Genomic DNA, 27927 nt, shown 5'->3' with positions numbered 1-27927 from the left:
CTATCTTGTACTATTTGAAAATAAGTCTTATGTCCATCGAATAAAGAACCAAAAGTTGGAATAAAACATCCTTTAAATTAATTAATAAACTAAAAATTAACATTGGAAAATGAGTTTGAGGTACAAAAATATGTTTCATACAACCGTTTTTTTTTTTTGCAGAATTTTATGTTAACTTCGGGTTACAGGGAATTTTGTAGTCAATAACTAAGCCTATTTAAAATGGGTAAAAAGGTTATGATGGTTTTTGCAAATGTATTTGACAGGCAGAGGGAAGCATCAATATTTGAGTGAATCTAGTCAGTTTCGTTAGTCTGTCTATCCGTATGTAAGAACGCGCCGATCTCAGATGCTTCTAGTATAGTATACACAGACAATGTTTATTTAATATTATTTTGATACCGACATTAACAAAAATGTCTAACCGGAATCAAATATCAATTTTAAGGTTTATAATTTTGCTAACATACTAAAATATTCTATGGCACACAAAGATCTAGTCCAGAGAATTTCATAAAGATCGGTTAGAAGCACAAATTACAAAGTTGTTCACTAAATTTCTAAATTTCACTGTTGCGGAGCAAAATCGTTAAAGTTCTCCTCTATAACCTATCACCCGCATTTATCAACCGCGAAAGATGGATTTCGCAAAAATTGTAAAGCACGTCTCAAATGATTATCACAAAGATCTTTAAAAATTAAGTTTAAAACCGATAATAAACAAAAAAGCTGCAAATTTTTCACAAAATTTGCGGCTGGAATTTCCAAAATCGCTGAAACACGTATGTAATTAGTTTTTATGAAAGGCGTTGAATATAAATACGAAGTTGATCGACAAGAAGGGTGTATTTTGCAAAAGTGTGAGACGTATCAGATGATTTTTTTACCAAGGCCTTTGAAAATGATTTTGAAGCCGATCGGAGCTAAAACACGTATTGATTAAGTTCTTATGTGGGGCTTTGAAAATGAGTTTAAAGCAAATCGGACAAAACTTAAAACATTATCCAAAAATTCTTTTTATCACATTTTCCACCGGGTCGAGTCATTTTGCAAAAAGTGTAAAACGTGTCTCAAATGAATTTTCATATATATCATTGGAATTTTTTTTAAACGCCTAACTTCACCCACCAATTCTTTGCCACCCATTTATAAAGAGGAGGAATCGATTTTCCGAAAAATGCGAATGAATTTGAACAAAGATCTTTGAAATTGAGTTTGGGGCCGATCGGATGCTAAACAAAAAGTACAAACGTTTTCGTAATTTTTCCACACTTGCGGGTGGAATTTCCAAAAACCTCGTCAATCTCATGTAGTGGGCTGTGCTTTGATCATAAATCAGTCTGTAGTCAGTCAGGACATTCTTAAATATAATGAGATATCGGCAAAATAAACGTCAATGACATAAAAAACCTTAACAATTTTATTGACTTTCCAAACCTTAAAACCAGTAAGAACACTGTAGTCGAGAGTCCTCGACTACAAAATCCCCTGTAAGCCTCAGTCAATATAACATTTTGGTTCTTAGAACTACTCTTCGAATTCTCGAAAACATAAAATGGAAATTTAATGTTTTATGGATTCTATTTTTGTTGTTCGATCTTCATGAAGCATTAAAATGTTTGTGTATACTAAGTCACAAGACTCTAGTTTTTAAAATGCATTTTTTCCCTTATGGGGAAAAATGGGGTAGGTATTCGAAAAGTTAAATATTCATGTTCTGTGTATGGTACACAATGTATCTAGCTCTTACAGTTTTGGATCTATGCTTAAAACACCAATTCACTAAACGTTTTCGTTTTAAGATCTGTAGCTTTTCTAGTCTCCAAGATCAACGCTTTAATACAAAAGGACGAAGCCGGCTAAATCGATCTTCTGCCTGTTACATACATTTGAACTAACCCAATATAGCTGCTTTGTCCTCTTTCTATGGGTGCAGGGTATCATACGCAAAAGTGTCCGACTAGGAGGTATCTGAGCCCAACGCGGATCTACCCTTACCAATATACTAGCTTCCTTCTACAAAATAGTATACAAAAACAAAAATATACCCTCCACACAAATACGAAGTTTGCTTCGCAGCTTATGCTGCCGCTGTATAAGCCCATTAAAAATGGGTAAAAGGGGTATAATGTATTTATGGTAACGTTTGTAACAAGGAGAAGGAAGCATCTCCGACCCCATAAAGTATACATATATATATGCTTTATCAGCATCAATAGCCGAGTCGAAACGTAGGTCCTCCTGGTGCCCGCGAAGAACGAGTTTATTTCCGATAACCGATAACTTGCCCAGTTTTCAAGTAATCAATAAAAATGGAAATCGAAGTCCTGTATATAAATGTATATCAAATATCTTTCCGCTATCTATCCGCTACCACACCATAGCTATAAATCAAGTAAAATCACCAATTTGTATCGCACACCAATTTAAGCCACAATTTTAATGCAATTGTCTTTTTGTGAATACACGAATATTCTATAGTACAATGAGATCTACTGTTGAAAATGTTATCAAGATCGGTTTAGAAACACAGAAGTTATTAAAGTAAATGTGTTTTGTCAGCCCACAAATTACAAGAATTTCTGATAATTGTACCCACACACACTCGCTTCTTTATTGAATTCTATCAACAGCATTGCAATTGCGATTTAATATTTTCTGTGCTGCTATTTTAATCCGTTTTTTTCTCGCTAAGAGAAAATTGTTGGTGTAGCTGTTGAGTAGAGGCGGCGCCAAGTAGATTTGTATATTATGAGTTCGAGTCCTATTGAGGGTACTATTTTATATTTATTTTTTAATATATTTTTATTACTGATAAATCAAACGAGCTGGTAGCGCGAGCTGCATTTGGTATTGGCAGAAGAGGGTTTAGGGTATCCCATAGTCGGGAGCTCCCGAGTAGACCCCTTTACTTGTTTGCCTTAGTATAATGAATAGATTCGGTTTCTATTGTCAAATCTTGTTTTATGTTTTTATAGGGGCATAGCTTGCCGGACAGGCTGTAAATTTTTCCCAACCGGGTCGGTGATTTCCCGTTACTTTCCAAATACTATCTCTTTATCCTATCTACTTAACACTCTGTATATCTACCATACAGTTCTTTACTTTATTACCAATCTTCTTACTTTCTTTTTTCCTATTTATGGTATATTCTTAAATAATATAGCAAATTAAGATTATTTTTAATTTTACTTAAGAACACTTTTTCCTACTTACACCCTTCTTCTTAGATGAAGGCTCTAATAGCGTCACTGACAAAATTAGCTGTGAAAAGGGGCACAGCTGGCCGGACTGGCAAATAAAACACCTCCATCGGTCGGTGATGCTATTAGAATTTTGTGTTCTCTAACTAGGCTTTTAGCATTAATTTTCATAATTGTATATATAATGTAATAGCGGGTATAACCCGGCCTTGCCCGTGGCACGTATGTTATAAAATCAATGTTTTCAAAAAGCTTTGAAAATAATTTTGAAACTGATCGGACGGGAATCAAACAAACTTAAAATTCACCAAAAAAAAACTTTGAAATGCATTTTCCACCGAAAGAGTTTTGATTTTGCGAAAAATGTGAAACACGTCTCAAATGAATTTTCATATAGATACTTGGAAATAAATTTGAGGGCGAAACGTCACCCACCAAATTTTTGATCACCAAGCAGTCTGTCAGTCAGTCAGTCAGTCAGGACAAACAGTTTTATATATAGAGATTGAATAATTAGGAAGTCACTCGTTTTGTCGACCCCTAAGCTCTATATATAAAACTGTTTGTCCTGACTGACTGACTGACTGATTGGTGATCAACGCACAGCCCAAACCGTAAGAGCTAGGAAGCTGAAATTTTCACTGTAGTACCTTTTGTGATGTAGGTGCACGTTAAGACGGGGTTTTGGGAAATTCCACCCGCAAGTGTGGAAAAATCGCGAAAAACGTTTGTATGTAACTTTTTTGTTTACCATCCGAAAAGCCCCAAACTTTTTTTCAAAGATCTTTGTTCAAATTCATTGGAGGGGTGTTTCACACTTTTAGGAAAATCCATTCCTCTTTGGTGGAAATGAAGGTCAAAGATTTGGTGGGTGACGTTTCGCGCTCAAATTCGTTTCCAAAGATCTATAAAAAAAATCATTTGAGACGTGTTTCACACTTTTCGCAGAATTCAAACTTCTTCGGGGGGAATGCGATTTAAAGATTTTTTAGGCGAAGTTTTAAGTTGTGTCCGATTTGCTTCAAACTTATTTTCAAAGCTCTACATAAGAACTTTATAAATACGTATTGCAGCGATTTGGGAAATTCCACCCGCAACAGTGCTAAATTGGCGGAAAACGGTTGTATAAAAGTTTTTTGTTTACTATCCGATCGGCCCCAAACTCATTTTCAAAGATCTATGTTCAAATTCATTTGAGGGGTGTTTCACACTTTTCGAATAATCAGTTCCTCCTTGGTGGAAATGGAGGTCAAAGATTTTGTCGGTGACGTTTCGCGCTCAAATTCGTTTCCAAAGATCTATAAGAAAAATCATTTGAGACGTGTTTCACACTTTTCGCAGAATCCAAACTTTTTCGGGTGGAATGCGAAGCAATGTTTTAAGTTGTGTCCGATTTGCTTCAAACTTATTTTCAAAGCTCTACATAAGAACTTAATTACTACGTATTTCAGCGATTTGGGAAATTCCACCCGCAACAGTGGTAAATTGGCGGAAAACGTTTGAATGTTTGTTTACCGTCCGATAAGTTTCAAAATCATTTTCAAAGCTTTTTGAGAACGTTGATTTTTAACATACTCGCCACGGGCAAGGCCGGGTTATGCCCGCTAGTAAATAAATAAATAAATAGCTTCGGTTTTGATAATCCGATTTTGATAAAATTTCCAAGGCCCTGCCCCCAAAAATACGTTCTTTCCAAATTTAGTGGAATGCGAATAGGCACCAAAAAAGTAAAATATTCCCAATTCTTATAGATAGTAGACGAGAAAGTGCACTCTAAGCTTGGTGTATCTAAGTCCATATTATTTCTAAAAATCCATAAACTCCTTCTGCGTATGGTATAGGAGTGTACATATTACAAATTTCAAGTCTCTAGAATTTGTAGTCTCTGAGATCGACTCTCGCATACATAGAGGCACACAGACGGACATAGCTAGATTGGCGCGTTGTCATAATCAGGAATCGATATATATTATACGAACGAAGATGTGCCTGTTACATATATTTGGACAAAACCATTATACTCCTTTTACGACATTTCAGCAAATTCAGGGTATAACGGACAGCGGTACTTCATACTTTTGCAATTGATTAAAGTTTAAATTTTTTTTAATATTAATATAAAAACGAGAAAGAAGGAACATCTTTGACACGTCAAAGATTTAATACCCTTGTTGACATTTACAGAGCGGCTTTGCAGATATGTAGGAATAGAAAAGCTCAAAGCTGCTAAGTTTGGTGAAGATATCTTGAAAAATGGAATATTTTGCCAGACAACTTATTTTTCGACCGATTCTTCCTTTAAAGTTATATAATGTCGTAATGCGATATTGATAAGTAGCATAGTTTCAATAATAAATGCCGGGTTTTGGTCAAGATATCTTGATAAGCAGAAATGTTGTTCACACAAGATTCATTTTCGACTGATTGTTCTTATAGCAGCTTAATTATATAGGGGTCTGATGTTGATACTGAATTTGCTCAAAATATCTTAAGAAACAAAAGAGTTTTTTATGCAAGAACTTTATTTTTGACTGATCGTTCCCTTAACAGCTATTTGATATAGTGCTCCGATACGGCTGGTACCTACTTATGTACTGCCTGCAAACCAAGACGTTCCTATGGAAATGTCAAGCATTAAGCCTGAGAGACTAGAAGAAACAGACAGAGGGTTTAGAATATATACACTTTATGGGGTCGGAGATGTCTCCTTCCTTCGCTCTACCAGGTACTATATTTGGCAAATTTAATTTGCATTCGAGTCCCTATTTAGGTACATATGCCTTGAAATTGCGAATTAATGAACATTTTTAAACAATTAAACTGTCAATTTGAGCAAACTTGTGAGCGTAACGCATTTGGTGAATACTTAAATAAATAATTTTAAAATTTAATTGAGAAGGAATAACAAACAAAAATAAACAACACCAAGAACATTCCAATTTCAATAAAAGCTTTGCATTAATAAAGATTGTTCCAAAAACAAAAAATAAACAAATTAAGGTCTCGGTTGCCTTTCGGCTTTGGTATTCAGAAAGATAGCGCGAATTTTCAGGTCAATGCACACGCGACGCAGCCGGCGGCATCTTAACGGAACAACCCCTAACAAAGGAACCATATGTCAAGCGGTTGCCACTGAAGCAAGCAGCTTGCAATATCCGCGCGCCCGAAAACAGGTTCCTATATTTTTTTCGACAAGCAGACAAGTGTTTTGACCAGCGCAACAGCCTCTCGTGCCTGGCCCAACTGCCTATCCACCGGACTCTGTTACTCGACCTGAGGGTTTGAGCCTCGCCTCGTTACGCTCGTTGAGTTCTACACCTGCAGCTGCAACGTGGCGGCAGCAGAAAAGGCAGCCGCATCGCAGTTGACACGAGACTCAATGCAGGCATTGGAAATTCGTACCCACATTCGTAATACATTTTCACCCCTCCTTGCAATTAGTAACTGCCATTGGTAGACAATGTTAATATTGTAATGCTTGTGCTGCTCTACTTTGGAAGGGTATCCAAGTCAGCTGTTCTCAGTGTAATTAACGATTAAATCAGCCGAAAGTCTCCTCGATTATTGGTTGACTTCAAGACTGGAACACTAAAACTGTAATTCTGAAACTGCTGCTTCTTGAACTATCGATTTGCTATTGTAACGCCGGAGGTGGATGAGGACGTAATTATTTGTACGGATTCTTAGAGGAGATCGTCAGTAGTCTACAAATTTTGGGACCATATCTGAAAGATTAAGAGATGATAATATTTGCAGTGTGCACGATGGGAGTAAAAATTGTTGTGCACATAATATTTGGATGTGCAAAACCTTGAAAACAGTTAGTTCTTACCACTTTAGTGTCAGCCTATTGAAACATGTAAAAATAAAGTTTACAAATTTTGTTTAATAATTTACACATTTTTAGGATAAATTGTTGTCGAATATTTCGATATTTTGTGAAATAGATTTTATTATTGCTGTTTTTTTTATACAATGCTAAAATTCAGATTAACATTATTAGAAATTTGTGCGGGTGCCATTTAAAGTCCATTGAAAATGAAAAAAAGTTGAATACGATCGATCTTTTTTCACATTAAGATGTTTCTATCATTTTCATTAAGAATGTTTCATTGCTATTTAATTTGGTTTAATAAATAATGATCTCTATATATAAAACTGCTTGTCCTGACTGACTGATTGGTGAAAAATTCACAGCCCAAATCGTAAGAGCGATTTTTCGGGAAATTTCCGTAAGTATGGAAAAATCGCGAAAAACGTTTGTATGAAACTTTTTGTTTAAACTTATTTTCAAAGCTCTACATAGGAACTTAAGCAATACCTGTTTCAGCGATTTGGGAAATTCCACCCGCAACAGTTGTAAATTGGCAGAAAACATTTGTTTACCGTCCGATCAATGTCAAAAACATTTAAAGGTTTTTTAGAAATGTTTTTTTATACGTGCCACGGGCAAGGCCGGGTTACACCCGCTAATAATAAATAAAAGAATCATTTTTTTTTTAACTGTCCATATAACGCTAATCTGCATATTCAGAAAAATGTAACCAGCTGTTTAGTGCTTGTTTACATGTCGTTTACAGCTACCCAAATTATTTTACGTGCAACTTTAGTTTTAATTCGTTTATTTGTAAAAATGCTGGGAGTTCAGCTGCCTCGAGGTCGAGGCTTGTAAGTTCGAAGCTCCATGCACAAAAATGTATACCCTGAGAAATACTACACGAGAACATCGAAATTAAAAAGGTAAATCAATTTACAATATTTTACCTAAAAACTCAACCCCGAGCTGGCTTAAGTTCCAGCTACTAATTAGTTCACAAAACAACTAAGATAGCTAATGATTTAAAATTATATGTGTTTCTTTTCTTCAACCCAGAATATAGGATGAGTTCGTGAGTAGCATCGGTTTTGACAACCGATCTTGATGATATTTGCAAGAACCTGCCTCTACATACATACAAAATCAGCATATACACAAGACTACAGAAAGCTAGATCGACTTAGATGTTATTCGTGATTATGATGTATTTATTTGATGTTTATAATATTTTTTATTTATAATAAGCATAGGAAAACACGTTAGTACCATATATTCGTAAACTATAGTGACACAATCATAGCAACCTCCACAAGGCAGAAGGGTATATCATGTAAGATTGCTTTAAATACCTTACGGGATCGGAGATATCAACTTCTTGCTGTTACTTACATTATCCCTTTGTACCAATTCAAATGAGTAACTGGTTTAAAAAACAGCTAACAGTGTCAGTCCAAAAGCTGGCTTAGCAGGAAGACTGTCATCGCCGTGAGCATAACAAACTTTTTGTTAAATATAAATTTGCATACTATTCTGTGATGTTCTCAGTTTTAATTAAGCTTTTGTAACAGACAGTACATACTTCGGAGTGGGTGGACCTTAATATAAACAATTGGCATATCTTAAATTTGATATTTTGATTATGTTCCTAAAATATGAGCAATGTCTTCTCAATATCAGATAACCTATTGTAAAACAAAAAGTTTAATACCCTGAATCTATTGAAAATATACATATATTGCATTTTATATTTACATTACATATGTAAAAAAGTAAGGGTATTTTATTGACAATCGTCTAAGCGAGCGCATAACGCAAACTGTTTCTGAGAAGTGTTTATGTGTATGCATGTATTAATAAACACTAAGCAATACGTATGCACTTTCAAACAAAATTAACTAATTTTTCATTTCTGCCTAACATCAGTTGATGTAATCGATGCTCTTTTCTTAATTATACCGTGCACCCATTGAAAATTGGCAAAAAGGATCCGATAGGTTCTTCTATCGCATGCGTAGATCAAACCATCGACAGCGTGCCCCTACGCGGGTGCTTGTGTTTTTTGGGTAGCAAAATATGTCCTAGTCGAGCACTCCCGATTAGAGCTGTCACTATAGCCCTTAATAATAATTAAATTTCAATCAACAGTATCGCTTTACTACTTTGTCGTATAGCTGCTATATTTCTAAAACGAACCCTTATCCAGTATGAGAAAAGTTTGAAACATAAAATTGCCATTATTAAGAATTCGTCCTAAAATATATTTTTTCCCGTAGTTAGACTTGAATCTCTATTGAAAGAGATATTACCATAATTTACATTTAGGTCTGCCTTTTTACTGCTCCGCGGCAATAATGTCCATGATGTTCAATGAAAAGACATATTTTTACTCAGCCGTTATCAATCAAAACGCACGATCTCACACATTCTCCAATATTGTTTTTAAGAATTTGTTTTGAAAGAAAAAATGTGAATAAAATTCTATTGATACCTTACCGAAAACCCATCAACATGACACTATTATTAATAAAGAACCTTAAGTGAGAAAGATTCAAATATAAGTAGTTTAATACATAGTCTTATTTAGGCAAGGGTATTAAGTTTTCGGCAATCCGAAGATAATTGCTACAGTGTAAAAGAAAATCGAGCTTAAAGCCAAATACTACCCACTAACAATAAAATATAGAATACACATAAAACCCCAGTCGTAGAATTAGGTCCTGCCAGCAAGGTACACACATTTTATGTACGGCTAGTTATTGTTGCTAACTGTGGCATTTTATCAACAATCTGGTTTTACCAAATAACGCCCGAGCATTGGTAATGGTGAAAGAAGAATAAAAGAAATACTAACAACATCGAAGGGAGTGGAGGGTTGTAGTTGTAGTAGTAGCCGTGGCACGCTACAAAAAAGAACTATAATGTGGATTGAGGGAGTGGTCGCATGTGGATCGCCTGTCTATAGGGCAAGTGGGAAATTGGTAATACGACAAAACGCGACTTCGCTTGCTTGGTGGTTGCTGCTGGTTGGCCAAAAAACGACAACGGACCAGTTGTTAGCTGCTACTGCCAGCAACAACAGTCGCTGATGACGGCAGCAAACAGAACCTAACTACCCCTAGACCCTCTCTCTGCCGTGCCATGTACATGTGTGTGTGTGTGTGTGTGTGTGTGTCCGTATGTCCGTGTGTGCGTGCATGTTGGTGGCAGGTGTGCGTGTGCGTTTGTAGCTGCCCGGTTTTGCTTTAAAGTTTTGTGTGGTAGCAAATAAAATTTTAGTTAGTCACATGCCGTCGTCAAGGATACGTCATCGTTCAGTTTTATTTGTTGTGCATTGAACGCGAACGCGAGTTGTCACTGGCAACGGCAACGGCAACGGCAACGGCAACCAGCTACAGGACTGTAGAACTAATGACTAGCTCTTGCACTCCCTCTACACCTATGTGTGCGTGTGAACGTGTGTGAGTCGGCTGCTAGTCCTAGGCATTATTTGAATATATACGAGCTGCACATATGCTGGGGCTATTCTTCCGTGACTGCAGCCAGACAAGGACGGCAGCTTAGCACCTAGCACCTGTCTAGATCTAGAAGAAATATTAGCAGTTTCCGGCAGCGCTGCCTGGCGTCGACGCTGCTGACGCTGACGTTTAGAAACACGTTACGTAGCTGCAAATTCAAATTTGAACTTCAGTCAAGTGTCAAAGCTCAAAGGATTAACATGTCCTGTGCCTCTAGCCTGGCAGCTGGTCACCAGCTAAGCTAGCAAGTGTGAATCCCCATCCATAAAACCGAAAAACAAACTAAAACAAAAAGTTATTTCATACTATTCAAACAATTATTAAAATTAACCCAAGTAAAGAAAAACCGAACAAAGCGACAACAGCAGCAAAAACTACCGAATGGTAAGTCTATTCTTGATCAACTCGCCAGAGAATGTTGTGTTCATCTACGGAAAGCAGAGCTTCTGCCATTTTATCTTGGCACTGGGAGAATTCACAGTTGATTACATAATATTCTGTGGTTCTGCGGGTGCCAAAATGTAATGTGTGGACCAAGACAGCCCGAAATAAAATATTTAATAAAAATCTTAAAAATTGTGTAAAATATTTAACAACCAATTAGGAGTGCCCTATTCGAATTTTTAATGGGTACAGCCGGAAAATAAAAATTTCTTCAAAAAACAAGAAATGCCCAAGTCCGGAGTTCCCGATTCAGAAATACCCTTTACCCAGCTCCAAATTAGCGTAGCACACTACAACGTCTGTCCTTCTATCTGGTTTACACAGCGACTTTTGCAGACAGATTGACCCCCCAATGGCGCTTATAAGATACCATTTAATCAGATTTAAATATAAAGCGTGTTTAAAATTGTCAAGTTTTGTTAAGTTATCATAAAAACCAAAAGGAAATCTGGAGTAAAAACTCAATTAACGACCGTAATACTTCAAGAAAACAGGAAAATGAAAGCAATCATTAATTGTGTAACCATAGAATTATTTTTAAACTATGAGGCTTACTCTCAGCTTAATGGCTTGAAATAGTGCCTTTCCGCTATTATAGATGGCTTGTTCGAACAAAACTTTCAGTCCATTTGACTTTAATCTTACAGGGTTTTAATTTTTAGGTATAACAAATTTGAGAATATTCACTTAACAACTTTTTAGCTATACTTTTGTCTACCCTCTATAAATACAAGTTTTTGTCCTGGCCGAATGACTGATTTGTGATCAACGCGCAGCACATGTCGTAAAAGCTAAAAGTTGTACTATAGGGACATTATGTAATGAAGGTGCACGTCACGACGAGGTTATGGAAAATCCCACTGGCAAGTGTAGTCACTTTTTCGATTACTATCCAAACCTCAAACGCATTTTTAATGATCTATGTCAAATTTTTTTGGAAGGTGTTTAATACTTTTCAGAAAATTCATTCCCCTTCATTCAATGGAAGACAAAGGTTAGGTGCGTAGATTATGTATTATATTAAATAATTACCAACCACTAATTGATTTTTGGGCGAGTTTGAATTTGGTCCGATCAGCTGCAAACTTATTTTCATAGCCCTACATAAGAACTTTATGATCAGCGATTTGGCGAAAAACGGTTGTTTGCAATATGAATATTTATCAGGGGCATTTCCCGGCCTTCTCCGATTCTAGTTTTTTCAAAACAAGTTTTTTTCAATTTTCGACATCAATTTTGTAATCACTTCCAGCCCGTGGAAAATTGTAAATACATAAAATTTAATTATACAAAATTTAAAATATACTTTTGTTTGTACGAATTCGGAGCAAGAAACCCTAACCGGGAAAGGCTGGAGAATACCAGCTAGTTAAATATAATTAAAAAGCAAATCTTGCTGCTTGTCTGTGCGCTAGAAATAGAGGATTAACGCCCTAAACTAAAGTATTAATGTCTGAGTTCGGTTTCTTTCAGCCACTATAACATGCATTATGATTAATACATAGGCAATCACCCCGCACAAGGGTTTATACTTACAAGAATTAGTTGCACTTAAAACGTCAGGGCCACGCGTTGAAATAATTGTCCTGTGAAGTTGTCCGAGGGCCTGCCATTTTAACTTATCATGATTGAAAACTTCATATTTTTTAAATGAATGTTTGCATGTGTAGCCCCTGAGGTAATCAAAGACTGAATTGACATGAACGGATGCCTGGTGGGCAAGAAGGGGTGCGATGGCATGGGCGTGTCCCTGCATATGAAATGCATTGCCTCATTCCGCCTGGAAGCCATTTAGGGAAATGCTTGACGACCGATCGACGGGCGTAGATTGTTTTGCTGTCGTCGGTCAAGTGCAAGTGGAACACATGTATTTTTTATAATCGACCCATTCTAAATACATAGATTAAACCAAGAAAGTACGTCTATCTTCGGCACGCCGTATATCAAATACCCATTCAGCTATATGGCTAACTGTTTTGCAGATACGTAAGGAGAATTCTGGAGCTCATAATAACTGAATTTCGTAAAGATTACTTGAAAACCAATTTCATAAAATACCTTGAAAAACAATACAGATTTTCATACAATAATTTAATTTTTTTGCGATCGTCTGTAGGGCAGCTGTATAGTGACCCTATGCTAGTAAGATTTCGTTGATATGGGAGCATATTTATATATAGCATACTATATATTTATATATATATAGCTGTATAAAAGAACCCAACTTCGACAGCTCATTCCTATGGCAGCTATTTGATAGCCCATTCAAACTTTGGTAATGCCTGTCTAGCGTCTATCTTGCATAGAAAAAGACAGACGGACAAGCAAATATAGCTATAATGTTTATACAAATCAAGAATATATGCAAAAAATGCATACTGACAGAAGGCATTGTGTATAACATACATGGTTTACTCTAAAAGTAGAAATGTTACCTGGCATGCCAGAAGAAATATTATTATTAGGTCATGTATGTTTATAATAATGTTATGTAGAACATAATATCAGTAGATAAATATTACATTTGATTTTAACATTCAACACATGTATTACAGATAATGTATTATTTATTATTACAATTTTGAATTCCTGCAGAGGAACAATAAATTTCCCATAATATGCAGCATGCACCCCAAATAGTTCATAGGTAAATTCTTGATCAGGACGAAGATCTGAGTTAATATATCCAAGTCCGACTGGCCGTTTGACTATCTGTTACTATTTGACAAGTCTCAGCTTAATGAAACCGGGCACAGATCTGTATTGAAATTGTGAAAATGGGTGAAAAGGAAAATCAACATTATTATTTATTTATATGCAAGCAGACACCTAATCTACAAAATGGAATTTTTGTACAGCTAGAAAGAAATTATGCGCCACAGCAGAGGCACGGACAAGTCTAGCATGAAAATGATGGCCATAAAGCTGCTGAATAGTTTTCCAGGAATTGACGTAAGGCAATTGGCTGGGCAGGTGGATTTTGTTGTGGTGTTTATTGAACCACCGCCCATAAGTTGGTAGGCAATGGCAATGCCATGCAATGTGAAACTCATGCATAATTTGTTTAATCGCTGCCAACAAATCTTAATGGATTGTTAGTCGTGGGCTTCCATAGAACCAACCACCACCAACACAAGTTTTGCGTGCTTAAAAAAATCAAGCCCAATATACATGCATATGAACAGAAATACACATTTACACATATATAAACACCTATAATTACAATTAGCTTTTACCTGCTTTTTTCCATTCCAGTACCAATTAGTGGGCCGATTTTACCAAAATGGCGGTACAACAACAGCAACAACAGCAACAACAACAACAGCAGCAACAACAGCAAAATTCAACATTCATCGATAATAATCTTGAGTCATGTACGTCGCTATTGAATTTTCCTGATAGCCCAATACTGCCGCCCAAAAATCGTCATCGTCGCCAAAATCAAGACAACACCCACCTCAAGAAGCCAAGTGCTAATCTTTTGATAGATGCCAAGGTGACAGCACCCAACGCATTCGTCGATGCCCCACCGCCCACACAACGGGGCCAAAATAAACACGGCAACATGGCAAACGGAAATGGAAATGGAAATGGCCAACACATGGTCACCAGTCGACGTCATCGCCATCGTTTCGTATCCCTATGCGGCGCTAATAGCACCGTGGTAAGTACGTAAATAAGAGGTCCTGAGCTTGCAGTCAAATCAAACAAAACTCCGAATCGAGTACAGTTCTGTTCTGCTTTGAAACGAAGGATTTTTGGCTTCGGTTAGTTTGTTAGTCATCCGAATGAATACTATTCCGTGGCGTGAACGGCAAAGAAGCGCGTGGACATTTGTGCCGTGTCAATGTTTACACAGTGACACTTGTATTTGGAAATTGTTCATTTAAACCACAAGAAGACCCGTGAAATAAAAGACTGACAATTGAATTCGGTAGATTAAAACTCTCAATTGGGTTTTTGACTCTGTCAACGATGTATCTCAATCACAGTTCATATAATTAAAACAATTTTGAATAAAATATAACCATAGACTCTTGAATACAAAAGCTTAATAATTTAAGCCAGTAAGATTACCAATTTAATGCATTTAATAACTTTGGATTTGAATCAGTCTTCCTGGTTATTGGCCTGACACTCCAATGACTAAGAATTATCGTTTCGTGCGATTCGTATTTATGCAATGCTCCCAGCAAAAGCATAGAACACAGAGTACAATACCAGCGACCAGAGCAATTTCTTTGAGTAACTATCAAAAGGAGTTTTAGTAATTTGTTTAAGGAAGTCTAGGAAAAATTACAGTTCTTAATTAAAGTTAAGCATAATAACCAATGAGAGTGGTCTATTAGAGAGTGCTCGAGTAGGAGATATCCTGTAATCAACACAGAAATCACGCCTACACTCGCTCGCACGCAGCGCTACGTTGATTGGAGTCCAATATTTGTGAGAATTTAATAGCTATGCATAAGCCATATATAACAATTTTGGGGGAGTGGCTCTATACATCTAAAAGCTTTTATAGTAGCTGATTTTATGTATGGGACCCCTGAGATCAAATCGTACGGCTATATCGACTCGTCTTTGATACTGAGTAAACACAGTCGAGTCAGATGTGCCTCCTTCTAGGCAGTTACTGCAAGTAACAAAGTAAAATATTTCGATCATAGCGTATATATTGTTAGATCGTCTGTAGTTAGACTGTTAAAATTGGTGTCACTATCTTTCTGAATATATGCAAGAGAGTTAACTAATAGTATTGATTTGAAACGAGCATCTACACCTGCCCGATTCTGAGATCCTTTTACAGAATCTGCATAGGTCAATATCGGATAGAATAGGCGTTTTCAGTTTCTAATAAACCATTTGGTTTGTTTCTGTCTTTAAATGGTGTTTGACTAATAAGCCAATGCATTATCTATCTGCGCAAACAGGAACAGTGTGGTAAGGAGTTACCCATTTGGCTGAACCATAATGAACTACGTTATGTATCGGGTGTAACCAACAAGACGACTTGTAATGATATAATAAAAGCGCTGATAGATGACGAGCAGTGCAACAACAATCACAACGACATCAACAATAAGCCGGGTAAGTTAATATTTGTATTAACCAACCTAGAGCCCAATTATGTAACGTTCAAAAGGCAACTTAACAGCCAATTCGTCCGTCCGTCCGTCCGTCCGTCCCCGGGACTATTAATAGGCACATTTCAAGTTTTGTGTATTTGTGTGTTTGTTTTTTTCTCGTCAATGTATAGAACTAAGTATGTGTACGTGATGGTAAGTCAGTTAAGAGCTGGGTACAGGGCATCTCCTAGTCGGGCACTTTCGACTAGAGTACTCTTATTAGTGTGTGTTTTAACAAATATTTATTGTGCCTTTTTATTTTCGTTACGTTTGCGCTGTCCCCCAAAAAACAAGATGGCGACCATGGCTCAGGAGCAGCATTGCGTGACTACAACGATTTCGTTATAACGGAACGTTGGCGTGGTATCGAGCGCAGCTACGATGGCAACATGGCCATTTTGCCTGTTTGGCGCGCTTGGAGCCGTGTGCACAATGAGGTAATATGCGATAAACCCACACTTTACCCTAGCCCCCCTGCGCACAAGCATCATATCCTGCCCACATGCCGTGCAAAAACTAGGCCCAAATGCAGGAACAAAAGTCGACAGTGATTGCATAATAAGCGTTTTTTGTTTTGCTTCGTGTCTGCCCGCCCGTCTGGCGCTGCACGCGACCAGAAATGCGAAATAGGTGCTTAGAAGCGACCACCTCCCGACCGCTGGTCACTCCACTGTATGGGCCTGTACTCCATGTATACTATAAAGTATATAGTATGTGTACGTATATACCTATATGTATATATGTACATAAGTATCAGTTAAATGGTATTTCACTTGATTATGCATCGTTAGTGAAAACAAAACTTACCTATCGATTTTAATATTAAAGGTAATGTTTTTTTTTGCTGGGGGGCTGTGGGGTAATTTAGGTGATTGTGCCCTCTCTCTATTCAAAGTAATTATTAATTTTGTGGGGCTTTTTTGGGTTAATAGTATTGTAATTATTATAGAGCGCTTAAAATATATTTTCGACTTATATTTACATATACTGTTTCTCTTTACAGTTGTGCCTGTCGCTCAAACAACGTCATCAGTTCAAGGAATCGCTGCCACCTCAGTATGGGGAATTAACTGCACCCGCCTCTAACGGATTTTCAATGCTCAAGTGGCTGAAAAGACTTTTGCACTTTGGCAGCAAGAATAAGCACAAAACATATGCCAAAAAACCATCAGCCAAAGTGGCCAACCAAATCAGGGAAAACTGGTTGCCACCAAAAAAAAAAAATGAAATGCTCGACGAAGTGCTACTGGTCCTACTTCCCGATCAGCATTACGAGAACTACAACCGCAATGTCAAGGTCCAGCTAAACAGCTGCGAGTTGACGACAAAACATCGAAAAAGCAATCGCGAAAAAATAACCACCTCCGATAAATTTGTCAGCAGCCATTGCATTAGACGGCGCCGCAAGGATGCGCCGTTGCGCAACAGCTTGCGCAATAAACTGGCTGCGCTGCACGCAGAGATGAATGTGAGATACGAGAGAGAATACAATCTTACGCGCCAGCTAACACACAAGTGCAGGCAGTTTAAACTGCAAAACGAGCGGTATAGGTGTAGGGAAATGGACCTTTCCGTGGGTCAGCTGCAGCAAAATATTGAAGCCTATGCGGAGGATATTATTAAAACGGAGCACGAGCTTCTCGAGCTAAAGAACGAGATAAAACAGGACATTTCGCTGATAAACAACCTTAAGCGAATGACGTTGGCAGAGGATAAGGAGACAGCTCAAGTTGATGGCATTCCACATGAAATGCAGTTCGTTGACAATATTTACGAGTTTTGCGACAATAATGCAAGCATGTTAGTCTAACTTTTTATACCTTTATACCTTGTTAAGTTTTTACCAATAAAGCTTTTTTTAGAAGTATACATACATTTAAATAAATATGTTAAAAATGCAAGAGAAACTGAAATTATTGAATTCCCGCCAACTTCAGCCTGAAAATAATTGACAGTGTGCGTCTTTCTTTGAATTTTATCGTAATAATCTTCTCCCTGATGACATAGTTCATAGGATTTCTCACCGCCAGTCAAGGTTGATTGATCTAATTATGTCTGCGACTGATCAGTGCAGTACCAATTTATTTAAGGCGCACTGTCTCTAACACAGCATACATTGGCATGCAGCAGATCTGACCGCCTTAGAATTCGCAATTGGCCTTCTAAACTCATAGACATAAGGGTAAATTTGTTTTGCGAAAATGTGTGTAACAGACAGGAATGAATAATCTCCAAAGCCATAACAATCATATGTCAATCTAGGAGTATCCTGTCTGTTAAATCCGAACATACAGATATGTATGAAAGCGGCGATTCAAAAATCAATAACAGCTTAATACTTGAAAATTTGAATATATCAATATCACGTTGGCTTTAAGAGCTAGAGCGATCAAATTGGGTATGTAGCTCTTGTAAACTATAAACAGATTCAACTCAATTCAGTTGATCCCAGCACATCGAAGTTTTAATACCCTTTGTTACGCAAATATGTGAGAATGGTGAACATTGTGAGTGCTGTGTTTGATGAAAATATCTTAAAAAAAAGGAAAATTGTTCCATATAAAAACTAATATTTGGACCGATCCATCCTATACAGATATATAATAGAGTAATGCGGTATTGATAAGCATGTTAGTTTTATTTGTAAATGCCGGGTTTGGTCAAGATATGTATCTCGATGAACCAAAACAAATTTATAAACAAAAACCTACTTTTCGGCTGATAGTTCGTATGGCAGCTATGTGATATAGCGATCCGATCCGACATATGTACTGCCTGCAACAGAAAGACGGACATGTGCCAAATTTCAAGACAATTGCTTTAAAACTGAGAGACTAGTTTTCATAGAAACAAACAGTTGGACGGGCGGAAATGGCGCATAAAGCGAGCTAATTAAAGCCTGAACACATCGAAAAAGGCTATAATGTTTTTGTGAATGTGTATGTAACAGGCAGCATTGGAATCGTGATTGTGTTGTATTCTGTGCTTTGTGTATGTTCGCTATTGTAATTCGTTTGGTGTTGGTGAATTTGGTGTTGGTAGAAAAGGGCTTAGGGTATCCCCTAGTCAGGAACCTCCGACTAGAGCCTCTTAATTGTTTTAGTTACCACTATTGGTTACTTAGTGTATCTTAGTATGTGTATCTTAGTGTTTATTGATTAATGAACATCCAAATTGAATCAACTAAATACGTACTTTTACGAAACATAAGTTGACGTAACCGATCTTATTTTTATAACTACACCATTAAACTATTTAAAAATACCAACGTGTATTTGTGGCACGCGCAGATCAGCTTGGTTTCAAATCGGTCCGGCGTATGTTTATGGTAGAAGAAGGTTCGGTGTATTTCCTAGTCGGTCACTCCCGGGAAGAGCAGCCTATCTTGTTTTTATCTGTATATATTATACCAACACCTACACACCAAGTTTACAGTATCTAGGTCTGAGTTGTCTATGCCGGTCTATGCCGATCTGCCGGGGCCATATGAGGACCTACATTCAAAATTTGAAGACTCTAGCTGTTATAGGTTCGATGCATCCATACAGACGGGCGATCGGACAAACAGACGAACATGGCTACATCGGCTCGGCTATTTCGGAGATGCCTACTTCTGCCTGTTACATACATTTAGAAAAATCCACTATACCCTTTCTTTTCGTTTTCAATGAATGCAGGGTATAAAAATACGAAATTCTGCGCGTGTACTCACGAGGCCGGGTAAGCTGGAATACCCCAATGATTAACTAAAACATTTGTTTGAATTTTTATAGTTTGTATGAAATAAGTGTGTATATACATAATATGGCATATTTACAGTCAATTAAATGTGCTTCTCACATTTAAAAGAAACATTCAGTGCTGTTTAATAATAAAACGGCCGTTCGCCTGTAGAATACCGAGATGTTATCAGAAGTCCGATAAGTTGTGGTGGAAAGCCAACTAATCATTGCGTTAAACCGATAAATCGCTACACAACACTTAACACAACAAAAGCAGGGGTCACAATTCGTAATACCATAAAAAAAAAACAAACTACGCTACGGAAATTAAACTCTAAACAAGTGTCAATAATTTCGGGTATCAAAAAAACCTAGTTTGTAAATTTCACAAATTTATAAGTTTGTCATCAATTGCATTTGGCGCACAACGCACTACCAAATTTATAATTAGGTGAGAAAATAGAACGTGGTCGCTGAAATTGCAGAAACGTGTTAAAAAATATGGTTGGGGGTGGCGGCCAAGACGTATTTGCGGCAATATCTTTCTGATAACGTCTTGCGGTTGATTTTTATAAATCGTAAATAATCATTAAAAAGCAACAACACTTTATGCCACAACTTCATTATTCCATCATCAAAGCGAAAGAGAAAGTACAGGCTGTATCGCTAATGCTGCTGCAATTGCCAAATGCCAACTGTCTGCGTTTGTTACTGCAGTTCATAACACACAGTTGAGCCAGCATTGTTAATTACGAAAAATAAAAAACCAAAAAACTTAAATTATTGTTGATGTTTAACCAATAATGGCAGCACTTGAGTTTATAAAAACCGTTGTCGTTGTAGGGTTAAATAAAGCAACAGCTTTGAAATGGCACGCGGTCATCAGAAAATACAATCGCAAGCCAAAGCCGCTGAGAAGCAAGCAAAGATGAAGAAACAGCAGGGTCATAGTGCCAATGATCAAAAGAAGGCGGCCCAAAAAGCACTGGTTCATGTTTGCGTCCTGTGCAAAGTAAGAAGCGTACAAAGTATACTAAACATGTTTTGAAAATTAAGTTAATTAACACAACAAATCTTTTACACAGTCACAAATGCCGGATCCCAAAACGTACAAGCAGCATTTTGAGAACAAGCATCCCAAAAACGACATGCCCGAGGAGCTAAAAGACTTGTAAGATTCAATGATAAGTATAACAAGTATAAAATGTCATCAACTAAACGACGAGTTGCCTACCAGTACGAAAAAACAGCAACAATAAAAATTCAAACAATCAATATTTTGAAATAATATGCAAGCTCGGGCGCCAGCTAATCTTTAAAAACTATATACACTTGATTTGCTTTAAAATAAATATTTAACTTTGTCAAAATAATTATTAGAAAACTGCACTTGGGTTCTAGGGCAATTATTATACTTTATAGTTTTATACATATATGCAAAAAAAAAAAAGGAATGTGTTTTTGTACTTTGTAAAAATCAAAAAGAATTTATGTAAATGAGAATTTATAAATACAAAAATAAATACTGTTAAATAACAGTATGTCAAGGGGTTAAATGGAATATTTCAAAGGCTAACCCACAGAAATGTCTGTGTTGCTCGCAGCAGGCGTCAACTCTGGCAACTGCATAAAAACTAAATCTTCGCGCGCTGGAAAATCTGCCAACACTGTTATACCAATATTATTATCCGGCAGCTGCGGGGTTTCTTCGTGATAGCCAAACCAATAGATAATGATGCCAGGTCCAAAGCTGAAAAGAAGTAAATTAATGTATAAAGTGCGGTTGAGCTGGCAAAACCATGCACTTACCGGTTGCAGTAGCTCAGCAGTTGCTGCTGAATGTTCCATTTGTGGCTCTTGGGATCACCGAAATTTGCCTTGCTCTCTATCCAATTTACTACAAGCCCCTTGTAGATAAATGGTAATATCAACTTGATATCGGGGGTCTTGTCATATCCCATACGTCGCAAATCTTGCTCATCATAGAAATATATGCCCGCTTCTTTAGCCAGTCGTTTCAGCTTCAATTCGTACTCTTCGCCAATTATCCGTCGTCGTAGGTCCGTGATAGGCCCCTCCTGATTGTCGCTGTATAAACACTGTTGTACGTTGGCGGCCAGGCGTGAATCATTAATTAAATGAGGGTGCTTTAGCAATCGGGAAATTAGAGGTCTTTGCTTCAGTTCGTATTTCTCTTGCAGAAGCAGCCGACATAGCGCAATGGGACTCATGTTCTCCGCACATGCAATGCGAATCACAAGAGTATTATCATTGTACAAATGGCACTGATCTTCATAGCTAAACGTGATGAAGTTTAGAAGATTATGAATAGCCGTCAAAACAATAAACATATTTTTACGTACGTTTTTAACAGCTTTTTGGAGCGGGTTTCGTGCCGCCAATGCTGACCCCGCGCAATGTTAAATAACTCTGTTTGCAATATGCAGATCAGGGCTAATGGCTCAACGTCAGTGAAAACTCGATTTACCATTTCCAACTCGCAATCCATCGGCAAGCCGCCGCTAAACTCATTGATAAATTGGCAAATGCGTGAATATTCTCCACTGCTCAGCACCTTTTTCTTGATTGCAGCACTGTCAGCTGCAGCTGCGCTGTTTGCCATTATTTCAAATTTTAAATCTTTGTCTATTATTCTTATCAGCTGATAGCACAGGACTGTGTTTCATTAGAAGTAAACAAAAAACAGTTGCTCATTAAATTGAACTGGTTCTATTTGGACAATTGTTCCAACCAGGGCAACACGAATCATGTGCGTCAAAGAAACATCGGTCACTCATCGTTGATTTAATTTATGAATTTCGGCTTTTTTATGGACAGTATTTGTATTTATACGTATCCTAGAAAGTTTGATCCAAATTGAAAAATATGTTCATAAGATATTTTGAAATAAAAAATTATCCTTTATCCTATCTCAGGGGTAATGGCGCTAAATATACTCTACTCTAATTTATTTATTTATTTTTTAACCGTTCTTTAACATTAGTTTTATACGGAGGTTTTTTTTTAGAAAAATTTCGGTCACTTACCGTCGATTTTTTAATTTGATTCCGGGGCCGAAATCATTCATTTAAAAATTCATTGTATTTGTTTATGAATGTCAGCTTATAATATGGGAAAACCAAAGCGTCGAAAAATTAGGTTTTCACCAATAGTTAAATAACTTAATTCGAATCCAAATATCACATATACATTAATATGATTAAAACTAATAGTTTGCCCTAACCAATTTTGAAAAAAATTTTAAATTTATCTATACGTTTTTGAGATGTTTGAACAATAGTGCAGCAAACTCGTTGCCAGCCCCATACATAATGACCGTAAGAAAAACGTTGTTCTTGAAGATTAATTTTCTCATGGATAATGACCCCAATTACACGCTATACCTATTTAAAGATACATATTTTAGGAAGCCTTGGGCATTAATTCTAAACGAGTTGATCAGCCAGTTTTTGAGAAAAATAATTAAAAGTAAACACACCTCATGTTGTTCATTCAATATGTCCATCAAACTAATACTTCCAACGGGAACTGAACCACTGCTCGGATTTAGTGTTAAACAATTTTATACAGCAGTGAGCGAGAAAAGATTCATTTGAATTACTTGTATATATTAAAAAATTAAGACGTTTAACTGGATGTGTCACTTATTGACTGCATTGGGCAAGGGCGTACAATTCACTTGCGGTGAGATCGATTTATAAGGCTTTCCACATATTTTAACAGCATAGTTTCTATCTAAAATGTCGCAATTGATAAACAGCAAAATTTTTAATTTTTCTTGAATCATAATAGTACTTAAAATGATCATCGGTCAAGATATCTTGATAAAAAAAAACGTTTCATATCAGAACCTACTTTTCGACCGATCAATGACAGCTATATGATATCAAATTTCGTCTGTTTGTAAGGAGCATAGTGAAACTACTTAATGACGAGCTTGGACAAAAAAGCTTGATAAACAATAGAAATCAATTTTCGAATGATCGTTCCTATGGCAGCTATATGATATAGTGGTCCGATCCAGTACATATGTGTACTTTCTGCATCAAAATGACCGACATATCCAAAGTTTTATGACGAAAGCCATAAACCTAAGAAATCAACGCATCGAAGCAGACAGATGGACAAACGAACATGGCTATATAACCGGCAGTTGCTGCTGATTAAGAATATATACTTTATTGGGTCGGAGATGTCTCCAGCTATGCGTTACACATTTCATGATGATATTATAATACAGTCCGCAAAGGTTTAATAATAATAATAATAATAAATAAGAATATTATTAATTGCAAATGATCAATATCAATTTCATTCGTTAAATAGCACAACTTTCGAGCTTAATATGTATTCATATAATTCACTTTGATTTGTCTTTCAACAGCTGTTTGGATGTAAAAGTAAATGCTTCCATAGTGTAAAACACCTTTTGAGTCTTATCGATACTTTTGGATGCAGTGCCAGTAAAAACCTTAAAACTAGTAAAGCCATCTGGTAACACTCAGTGACAAAACAATACCAAGGCACGGATCTTTCGAGACAGACACGTCAGAATACACTTATTTTGTAAAGTTATTTACACAATTGTTTTTCTTCATTGAAAAGCATTTAGAAGTAGAGACTTGCAACACGTGTAATTATGAAACGTACCCTGGCAAAAGTCGTGCTGGCGCTGGTTCTAGCTGCATCTTTAGTTGTAGCTTTGCCTGTCACGCAGAACAAAAAGGAGGATAAGGCCAAGGAAGCAAGCAGTACTCCTGGCCCGGCGGACGTAGAGGCTGCGCTGGAATATGAGCGTTATTTGCGCGAGGTGGTAGAGGCACTCGAAGCCGATCCAGAGTTTAGGAAGAAGCTGGACAAAGCACCTGAGGCCGATATACGTGTAAGTTTTGCTGTGAATGACAGCTGTTTCGGTAATTACCCTCTCTATGAAATAATTCCAAATAATCTAGAGTGGAAAAATCGCTCAAGAACTGGACTATGTGAATCATCATGTGCGCACAAAGCTAGACGAGATAAAACGACGTGAGTTGGAGCGTTTGCGTGAATTGGCCAACCAAGAGTTTGAGCTTAGCAATGACATTGATCGCAAACATTTGAAAGTACCACAGCATTTGGATCATGGCAATGAGCATACTTTCGAAATCGAAGATTTGCGAAAGCTTATACAAAAAACGTCTGACGATTTGGCTGAAGCGGATCGAAAGCGACGCGGCGAGTTCAAAGAATATGAAATGCAAAAGGAATTTGAGCGGGAGGCCCAAAAAAAAGAAATGGATGAGGCGTCTCGCAAGAAATTCGAAGAAGAATTAAAGGAAAAGGAACAAAAACACAAACAGCACGAGAAAGTGCATCATCCAGGCAACAAAGCCCAACTGGAAGAAGTCTGGGAGAAACAAGATCACATGGACAAAGACGATTTTAATCCAAAAACATTTTTCTCCATTCATGACGTTGATAGCAACGGCTTTTGGGACGAGGCCGAGGTTAAGGCACTTTTCGTAAAGGAGTTAGACAAAGTCTACCAAAGCAATTTGCCCGAGGATGATATGCGCGAGCGGGCCGAAGAAATGGAGCGCATGCGGGAACATTATTTTCAGGTAAGCTTATATTTTGTATATTATAAAAAATGTTTGGCGTTTTAAAACGCATGTTAAATCCTTATATACATCTAAAAACTAGGAAACGGACACTAATCATGATGGCCTTATCAGTATAGATGAGTTCATGCAGCAAACCGCAAAAGAGGAGTTCCAAAAGGATCCCGAGTGGGAAACTATTGATCAACAACCGCAGTTTTCACATGAGGAGTATTTGGAGTTTGAACGACGACGTCAGGAGGAAGTACAGCGCATGATTGCTCAAGGTCAACTTCCCCCACATCCCAATATGCCTCAAGGCTATTACGCAGTGCCACCACCAAGTGGTGTAACCTATCACGCGCCATCCCAAGGTGCTCAATTACATTACCAGCAACCAAATCAGTTGCACGCGCAGCAGCAGCAACAGTATGAACATCAGCAACAACAATATGCCCAACAGCAACAGAATCATGGCCAACAATATCAACAGCAGCAGTATGGACAGCCACAGCCCGTTCAATTGAATCCCAATCAAGTATATCAGCATGCTGGACAGATACCAGAACACCAGCCAGCGTATCAGCAGCAACAGCAGCCGCTAATCTATCAGCAACCCAGCCAACAGCAACCTTCACAACAGCAGCCTGTTTATCAGCCTGTGCAACCGGCTGTCCAACCAGGGCAAGTGCCTGCGCAACATCAACAGCAACCTGTATATCAGCCTGTGCAACCGGCTGTCCAACCAGGGCAAGTGCCTGCGCCACAGCAACAGCAGCCCGCCCAGCAACAAGCGCAACAGCAAATCAACAATCAGTCGCCTTTGCCTCAGCAAAACCAACAGCTACCAGTTCAGCAACAGCAACAGCAATCTAAGGACCAGGTGCTTCAGCATGATCCTTCTAAACAACAACAAAAGCCAGAACAACAAAAACTGCAACATTAACCACAACATTCCCGTTGTCGCATTTTCTGCTAAATTCTCGGTAATTAAATATGCAAAGCAAATATTTATGTATCTCAATTTACAAATTAGCTGCCGATTGCAGCTTTGTCTTTCCATTACAGCATTTTTTATGCTTTTATACTTTTTGTTAATTCCCATAAATACCCTGTGTACATAATTCAAACTAATATAAATTACGGATCATACAACAAATAAAAAAATCGAATACATTTAATTATGTTTGGTAATTGTTTAGTTTAGGTCTCGTACATAAAAAAGGTCAATTTAATCGGATTTTTCGGCTAAATCTGTGAATATTGAGAAATCGATTTGCGGTGTCAGGAAGTAGTTATATCGCCCAACAAATTTAATAATAATGAAGCTAGCGGGTATTATCCGGCTTCCCCGTGGTCTTGTGCTAAAAGTCCTATTTGAAATTTGTTTAATTTCCATCGAATACAGAACCAAATGTTGGAATCTTGAACCCGAAAAAGAAACCATCGTTTATTGAACCTTTCTCCCGCATTTTCTTTCCAATAGCGGTGGATATCGTGAAAAGCGTCCGAAATGAAATTTCACAAAGATCTTTGACAGTAATTTTGATGTCACTTTGACGATCTTCAATGCCTCGGATTATCTAATTCGCTGGCGATTAGGGCCTTAAAAAGCATCTTTTTGCTATTCTATGTCTTATCAAACGGTACTAGATTCTAGTATTTGAGCTGAGCGCCAGAATCCGTTTTGCCGAAACACTGAGTGATCACGATGGATGCGTCATCACGCTTAATAACCTACTGATCCTGCTTCGAGGTCTGAGGACCTCTCAACCACCTGCCCCCAAAGATAATTGTTTACTGAATCGCACGCTGTGCGGACTTAGGGGCTTAGGGGCTGCAGTTCCACCTAAGACTGGGGAAATTTGCAAAAACGCCCGTCAGCACTCGGGAATGGGATGGACATGACTTTATGAAGAGTCTAAACCGTTTCAAATTTTCAGGTACCTACTACACTTGCTTCACATAATATCAACGCTTCAATATGATAATAACTAAGTTAATTCGTTTAAGAAAATATTTTTTTTTTAAATTAGTTAAAAAATAATCGATTATTGTAATTAAAAACTAACAAAAATACACTGAATAGGTTATATTTATGGCACGGTAAAAAAATAATGTTTCAAATTACACAAGCGCTTCAAATAGAGATTAGATTTTATAAAAATCTCGCAATGCGAATTCTTCGAAGAGATTATCATAATTACATATGTCGGGGAATTTCGAGCTGGACGGCTTAAGGTGTATATTGATCGTAAAGACCAACAAAAAAGTATAAACACTAAAAGTGAGCGCAGGTTAATATTTGGTTTGCACTTAATAGGACACTAATATCATATTGTTATCATATTTCATATTTATGTCTATAGTGACATATAAACACAAAATATTATAAACATATAGCCTGATGATAACAATGGCATTGGTTAAGATCAAACTGTCCCCTTTTGTTAGACATAAACAGTTCACCCTAAAAACCACGGCACTGTCAATATTCCCA

The 27927-nt window shown here is 37.3% G+C and overlaps 4 protein-coding genes across 5 annotated transcripts; 3 read left to right on the top strand and 1 right to left on the bottom strand.

Moving 5' to 3' along the window:
* Window positions 1-10725: 10725 nt before the first annotated feature.
* Window positions 10726-17943, top strand: meru. The gene is made up of 5 exons (XM_064692463.1): window positions 10726-10919; window positions 14235-14643; window positions 15911-16067; window positions 16400-16542; window positions 17109-17943. Exons 2-5 carry the CDS (start codon window positions 14263-14265, stop codon window positions 17913-17915), a joined length of 1488 nt encoding a protein of 495 aa, XP_064548533.1. The 5' UTR covers window positions 10726-10919; window positions 14235-14262; the 3' UTR covers window positions 17916-17943.
* Window positions 17944-20108: 2165 nt separating this feature from the next.
* LOC135435422 (zinc finger protein 706-like) lies at window positions 20109-21200 on the top strand. Its single transcript, XM_064692468.1, has 3 exons — window positions 20109-20278; window positions 20671-20839; window positions 20913-21200. The coding sequence occupies exons 2-3, from the start codon at window positions 20696-20698 to the stop codon at window positions 21000-21002; spliced, it is 234 nt and encodes a 77-aa protein (XP_064548538.1). The 5' UTR covers window positions 20109-20278; window positions 20671-20695; the 3' UTR covers window positions 21003-21200.
* An 83-nt stretch (window positions 21201-21283) lies between these two features.
* Window positions 21284-22498, bottom strand: LOC135435421 (CDAN1-interacting nuclease 1). The gene is made up of 3 exons (XM_064692467.1): window positions 22191-22498; window positions 21637-22125; window positions 21284-21577 (listed from the first exon to the last, which is right to left on the bottom strand). The coding sequence occupies exons 1-3, from the start codon at window positions 22448-22450 to the stop codon at window positions 21400-21402; spliced, it is 927 nt and encodes a 308-aa protein (XP_064548537.1). The 5' UTR covers window positions 22451-22498; the 3' UTR covers window positions 21284-21399.
* A 1850-nt stretch (window positions 22499-24348) lies between these two features.
* Window positions 24349-26608, top strand: NUCB1 (Nucleobindin 1). 2 transcript variants are annotated; one of them, XM_064692462.1, is made up of 4 exons: window positions 24349-24730; window positions 24801-25448; window positions 25531-26074; window positions 26141-26608. In XM_064692462.1, exons 1-4 carry the CDS (start codon window positions 24488-24490, stop codon window positions 26371-26373), a joined length of 1668 nt encoding a protein of 555 aa, XP_064548532.1. In that variant the 5' UTR covers window positions 24349-24487; the 3' UTR covers window positions 26374-26608. The 2 variants fall into 2 exon arrangements, with proteins under 2 accessions (XP_064548532.1, XP_064548530.1); XM_064692460.1 differs by having other exon boundaries at window positions 24350-24730; window positions 25531-26608.
* Window positions 26609-27927: the final 1319 nt, after the last annotated feature.

This window comes from Drosophila montana, unplaced genomic scaffold (genome assembly GCF_035044405.1).
Source record: "Drosophila montana isolate Dmon_TW-CO22-7 unplaced genomic scaffold, ASM3504440v1 contig_3615_1, whole genome shotgun sequence".
NCBI lineage: Eukaryota > Metazoa > Arthropoda > Insecta > Diptera > Drosophilidae > Drosophila > Drosophila montana.
Note: the sequence above shows the minus strand (reverse complement) of the source record. Positions and strands in the feature narration are given on the sequence as shown.